This window comes from Silene latifolia, chromosome 7, assembly GCF_048544455.1.
Source record: "Silene latifolia isolate original U9 population chromosome 7, ASM4854445v1, whole genome shotgun sequence".
Lineage (NCBI taxonomy): Eukaryota > Viridiplantae > Streptophyta > Magnoliopsida > Caryophyllales > Caryophyllaceae > Silene > Silene latifolia.
The window spans coordinates 78513293-78520307 of record NC_133532.1 but is presented as its reverse complement, the minus strand read 5'-3'; the positions used below and the strand labels follow the sequence as shown (position 1 = coordinate 78520307).

At 44.5% G+C, this 7015-nt stretch overlaps 1 protein-coding gene across 1 annotated transcript; it reads left to right on the top strand.

Annotated features, from left to right (window-relative positions):
* Positions 1 to 3020: 3020 nt before the first annotated feature.
* LOC141590268 (uncharacterized) lies at positions 3021 to 3935 on the top strand. Its single transcript, XM_074410872.1, has one exon. The coding sequence runs from the start codon at positions 3021 to 3023 to the stop codon at positions 3933 to 3935; it is 915 nt and encodes a 304-aa protein (XP_074266973.1).
* Positions 3936 to 7015: the final 3080 nt, after the last annotated feature.

The following is a 7015-nucleotide window of genomic DNA, read 5'->3' as shown; positions in this document are numbered from 1 at the left end:
AATGTTTGTTTGATTTTGCTTGTTTCTAGTCTGATTATGTGACTGACTTAACTACAAGTTTTATATATGGAGTACCTGATTTGGTAAAGATTATTTACTGGGATACAAAGGTAATAGTTATTGCAGGTCGACTATAATTATTTGAGATACTCATTGACTATAATTATTTTAGATACTCATTGCAGATACCGCGTATAATGAAGTTTGAGCTTGAAATTTTTGTGTTGTTAGTATACCTTTAACTGCAACAAAAGGTTTGCTTATTTATATTCTGACTGTGTGATCTTTTTTTATCTACAATTCACATTTATTATATTGAGTACCTGGGTTAGCATACTCAAGATACGGGATGGATTGAACGAGGATAAAGGTAAGAAGTATTAATCTAATCTAATTAGTGGTATCCGAGTCTTGAACATAATAGCAATCTTGTTAAATTAAGCATAAGAATAAAAACCTTATTCTCACAAGTGTATCAAAACCAAACCAATATAACATCGTAAGAGTTTGACAAACGTGAAAAATATGAAAGTACATCACTAAAATAAGTCATAATATTTGTCGAAATAGGTCTAAGTTGACCGTGAGATGAACTCAACTTGATCTGGAGCATGTTTCTTTGTGGTGCTTAACTGTGCATCATCTTCAGATTCATATGCATCTAGTGAATGCTTTGTCGACGTAATGTGCACTGAGCTTATCACGGGCTCATCCTCAACAGTACTTTGGATTTACTCCTGAGATATACATGCTGATTAGAATAATCGAACTAATATCCTATTAATCAAAATGGTTCACGTAATTTCTATTGAAAATGAAATATCACCTTTCCTTTAGTATTCTGAACTACGCTTTCTTCTCGAGAATCCACTTCCAAGCAGTCTTTCTGTCGTATCTACAGAAATCAAATATACCGCAATTTTTAAATTATTTCAAAGTATAGTATCAAAGTCTCTGAGAGCATATACAAACCTGTGATGTTGTGCAGGTTTTGAGGTATTTCAGGATTAGATCCTTGTCCTCAAAAAGTTTATTGACACCATATGATTTCCATCCTTTGTTAAGGTTATACTTTTCATAAACCTTGACTTTGAATATGAATTTTCTGTTAAGTAATACATCAAGTTCACTTGGATGTGCATCTGGATTCCCTTGCTGTCATTAGAGAATGTTAATGTTAAATGTAGAAACCTGTTAGGGATAAAAAATACATTTTTATTATCCATGACGTGGCAGGCGACGATTGGAGAAAAGCAATTATGAGGGACTGATGACGTGGCGCGTGGAGAGCCGTAGGATCAAAATCAAACAAACATACTTTGAGAAATGATAAAACACACGTGGAAAAGATTGAGTCAAGCAACAAACCCCTATTCTTAAGGGAGTTGACAAGATATTTAGGAGCAGAAGCAGGGGAAATTTCTATGACTCTAACTCTGGCTGCTATATAAGCAATAGAAGAGCAATGCAACAAAGGTATTCGAATTCAAGCACATTCAACACATCAGTTCTCAATTCTCCATCTACACTTAACAATAATTCGCTAGCAAAACAAATCTTGTATTTCCTTACTTGCATAAGTCCGTCTCGATTATAGTGCAAAGTTGGTGGGATTCCGACTCCCCCCGCGGTTGTTCCCACATCGGGTTTTCCGCGTCACCAAAAAGTTCCTTGTGTCGCTCTCTTATTTCATTACTCATTCGCTCGTTATAATCGTCGCATTCATTCCATTATCGGCCATAGATTAATCACTATCACTCACTAATCAAAATTAATAATCCGGTAAATTTTTACCAAAACAGTTTGGCGCCCACCGTGGGGCATAGTGATCATTTTCAATAGCCAAATCTCGCAAGACCGAACCAGCCGTCATCATGTCCGGAACCAGCCAGAATCCTTCCAGCAGCCAGAGCATGTCAGCCCCGTCTTCTGGAGCAGGATCTTCCCCTGCATCCGCAGGATCAGTGAGTGCATCTCCATCGTCCAGCCAGACGATCCCCGTCAGCATGTCACCCTGAACCATGCCTCTGCCTCCGCCTCTGAAGCCACCACAGATACCCAAGGCAGCAGGCGCACCCAGCCAACCCAGATCCAGCAGGGAAAGTAGCCCCAGCAGAGGTGAAGCTGCGTCCAGAGCCCCGACCTAGGAGGGACCAGGTGCAGAAGTTCTCAGAAGCAGATGACCTCCAGTGCTTGACCCGATGCAGGTGATGATCCAGGGGACAGATACATTGCGCCAGGCTATTGAGGATCTAAGGAAGGATAATCAGAACCTGATTGCTCAGATCGTGACAGCAGTCCAGCCCAAACCAGCGTCAACACTTGGGGCCCTGAACCTGACCAGCGGTGGAGGATCAAGTCGATCAATTCCGCCGAAACTAGTCACCAGACTTGATCTTGCCGGAGTAGCACCCATTGAACCAATCGCGCCCAGAGGATTAGGATGTTTGTCGTTTGACAACCCACCCAGCCTGCAGCAGACACCAGGTAATACCTCGTTTAATACTCCGTCAGGATCTGACCTTCCACCCTTTTCAGGTACTCCTGCACACCAGACACCAGGATGGCAATCTGGACCTGTAATCAACACAACAGTTCCATTATATAGGTAGTTCACTAGTGGAGCCTGGATCGGAGGCCTACAACAGACACCAGGATGGCAGCCTGAATTTATAATCAGTGCAACACCAGTGACCAGCCACCCAGCGCCCGGCCAATTTTTTGGAGGGCCCTGGCTAGGAGGTACACCTGTTGGTCCCTTCCTGCCAGTTTCTAACCCTCTTGCAGGAGCAGGTAGTTCGCTGGAGCAGCAGTACCAGGAGCCGAGGGACCTGGTGTGCAGGATACCAGGCGTAGCGCGTCCGTTAGAGAAAGCAGCACGAGACAGCTACACAGACTCACCTTTCATGGACGATATAGCCCTCGTCGGTGTTCTTAAAGGATGTGTACCGCCAGCCATGACGCTCTATGATGGAACCACAGATCCACTCGACCATATCAACCACTACAAGCAAAAAATGATGGTGATAACCGAAACTGGACCTTTAAAGGAAGCTTGTATGTGCAAAGGATTCGGGTCAACCTTGTCTGAAGCAGCCCTACAGTGGTTCATCGGCCTGCCCAACAAGAGTATAGCCAACTTCGCCGACCTAGTTAATGCATTCAACCAGCAGTTCACCAGCAACAGAAAGCCGGAGAAGCAGACCAGTGACCTCTACCAGATAGTGCAAGAGTTTGAGGAATCTACTCGTGATTACCTGAACAGGTTCAACAAAGAGAAGGTGGCAATCCCGATATGTGATATAACAACCGCCATACAAGCCTTCCGCCGAGGACTGCACCAGGATTCAGATCTTTACAAGGACATGACAAAGCACCCTTGCACCACCTTTGAGGAAGTTCAGTCGAAAGCAATTGCTGTTATAAGGCTGGAGGAAGACTCTGCACCCATCAGAGGCATTTATAATTCAGACCCAGTATCCAGAAAAGCTCTGGTGGAGAGGAGGAGTGAAAGGTCCAAACCCTACAACAGGAACTTAAACAAAGTTTCTGGAAGTTCTGAAGGAAAGAGCGAAGTAGATCTGCCTCTGAAGGTAAGTGAGTATGGTTTTACCACTAATCTTGCAGGATTATTTAAAGCCTTGCAGGAGTTGGGCTGCAGAGTCAGATGGCCCAAACCTCCAACAGAAGGATACTCCAGCAGCAGAAAGGATACAGGCAAAAAGTGCGAGTTCCACGGCAGCAACACCCATGACACCGACGAATGCCATTCCCTCAGAAAGGAAGTCGAGTTTCATTATGATCAAGGAAAACTAGATCACCTCCTACCCAGAGGCACAACCAGAGTGAACTTAGCAGATCAGGTTATGCCCTCTCCTCCTCGTCAGTGCACTAGAACTGTGAATGTTATTACTGGTGGATCGGAGCTATACTGACTGACATATTCAGTAGCAACGAGGCACGCAACCAGAACTAAAGGTGACAAACCAGAAATTTCATTCAGGATCAATCGCCAGAATCTGCCATCAGTCACCTTTGACGAAACAGATGCTCAGTCTACTCCAAAACAGCACCACGATGGTCTAATCATCACGCTCCCCATAGGAAATTGCGAGGTGAGAAAGATCTTGGTGGATACTAGAAGCTCCGTCAACTTAATCATGCTAGAGACGCTCAAAGGCATTGGATTCACCGAGAAAGATCTAGCAAAGAAGGAGCTCCCCTTGGTCGGCTTCAGTGGCAAAACAAAGCATTTCCTAGGAGAAATCGTCATCCCTACTTATGCCGGATGTGTTAACAAACAGGTAAGATATATGGTTATTGATGGACCCTGTACTTACAATGTGATCCTTGGCAGGCCCTGGATCCACAAGATGAAGGCAATACCCTCGACGTACCACCAGTGTCTGAAGTTCCCAACGCCTTGGGGTGTGCAAGAGATACGTGGGGACCATGAAGAAGCTAAGGATTGCTATAAATGGCTCTGAAGTCAACAACCGGCTCACCTGCATAACAATTACAGAGCCAGCGCATCCAAGACGAATACATTGAGCCCTGGCAAGCAGAACTATACAAAGTCATCCTGGACGCGCTGCACCCAGAACGAACCGTGCTTATTGGATCAGAATGTACAAGTAACATTCGCGAAGAACTCGTTCGGTTGTTGAGAACTAACATGGATTGTTTTGCTTGGTCACATAACGATATGATAGGGATAGACCCAAGTGTGATAACCCACAAGCTAAGTGTGGATCCAAGCTATAAACCTGTGCAGCAGAAAAGAAGAAAGTTTGCTTCTGAAAGAAACCAGGTCATGAACCAGGAAGTAGATAACCTGCTTGCTGCAAGAAAGATTCGAGAGGTGAAATATCCAGAATGGTTGTCTAACGTGGTGGTGGTTCCGAAGAAAAATGGCAAGTGGAGGGTCTGCGTTGATTTTACAGATTTAAATAAAGCTTGCCCAAAGGATTCATTCCCGCTATCACACATAGACGCCGGATGCTACTGTAGGTCACGAGATGCTGACATTCCTGGATGCCTGGAGCAGATATAACCAGATAAAGATGCACCCCAGCGACCAGGAAAAGACGGCGTTCAGATCTGAGCGAGGTATCTATTGCTATAACGTCATGCCTTTTGGACTTAAAAATGCAGGATCCACCTATCAGAGGCTGGTAAACATGATGTTTAAAGAGCAAATAGGCCAAACTATGGAAGTATACATAGATGATATGGTCGTCAAATCAAAGCAGGCTTCGCATACCTAGACGTAACAAAGGAGTTGACCTTTAGATTTTCCTCGTTCAACATTAAACAAATCCCCAGGGACCAGAACGCAGAAGCAGATGCGCTAGCCACCTTGGGGGCAACCTTCAAAGCAGGAGCCATCTCCACAGTACCAATTGTCCACGTACTGGAACCAGCGATACTGAAACCTGAACAAGAAGCAGAAGTTTTGTGCGACCAAAAGAAAGAAGATACTCCGGATCGGAGAAAACCGTACAGATCGGCCGCAGAATGATATCCTGCCAGCAGATAAAAAGGAGGTAAGGAGTTTCAGAATGAAAGCATCCAAATTCATACTAATTGATGGTGTCTTGTTCAGGAAATCCCTCGCTGTACCTTACCTCAGATGCCTGGATCGGGAAGAGTCTCAGGCTGTTTTGCATGCTCTCCACAGAGGAGAATGTGGAAACCATGCAGGGGGCAGGAGCCTGTCCAACAAGGCATTGAGGCAGGGATACTTCTGGCCCACAATGCGCAAAGATGTCGTGGAGTTCGCAAAAAAAATGCGATGCTTGTCAGAGGCACGCTCACGTCAGCCACCAGCCAGCAGAGCCTCTGCACCAGGTCATTTCACCTTGGCCCTTCATGAAGTTGGGAATGGACATTGTGGGACCATTACCCAAGGCACCAGGAAACAAAGTCTATATGCTCGCCATGACGGACTACTTCTCCAAGTGGATAGAAGCAGAATCATCCTCCCAGGTTACAGAAACCCAGGTTATATCTTTCATTAAACGCAATATCATATGCAGGTTTGACATTCCATCTGAGATTATATGTGATAATGGATCTCAATTTATTGGAAATAAGACAGAAGCTTTTTGTGCTAGATGGAATATTTCACTGCAGAAGTCTACTCCCAGGAACCCTCAATCCAACGGGCAAGCCGAATCCAATAATAAGATTATCGTTGAAAACTTGAAAAAGAAGCTGGATGAGAGAGGGGGCAAATGGGCGGAAGAGCTGCCTCTGGTTCTCTGGGCTGACAGAACCACACCTAAGGTTGCAACGGGACAAACTCCCTTCAGCCTGGTGTTTGGAGCAGAAGCAGTCATTCCATCCAAGGTCAGGGTCCCAACACACAGGTATGGATGCATAACAGAAAAACGGAATCAGGTGGAAATGGCAAGGAGTCTAGACACAATAGACGAGCTCAGAACCAGTGCCCAGATTAGGATGGCTTTATACCGACAGACAGTGGCCAGAAGCTATAACAAGAATGTGAATGTAAGAAACCTGCAGGTAGGAGACCTGGTCCTGAGAAAAGTCTTCCAAAATACCATGAACCGGCAAGCAGGAAAATTCGCCTACAATTGGAAGGGGCCATACCAAGTGGAAAGCATTGTTGGGATTGAAGCTTACCGACTCATGACTATGGAAGGACAAATGGTTCCCAGATCCTGGAACATCACCCACTTGAAAAAGTATTTCACCTAAGCCACCAGTATGGTCAGTAACTGGGTACTCAGTCTACCAGATACAACTCAGCCAGGTTCTAGATTTTGCTTTGAATATTCTCTGGCTCTGAAAATCTGATTGACCTCCAAAATCCACTTGCATACATTTTCTTGCATATTTTTACCTTCAATGTCCTCTGGTTCTGAAAGTTTTTCTGCGTATATATTCTGATTTTAGCATTTTCTGGTTCTGAAAATTTTTTCTGCGTATATTTTGATTTTAACATTTTCTGGTTCTGAAATGACCCTACATGTATTACGACCCTGATATT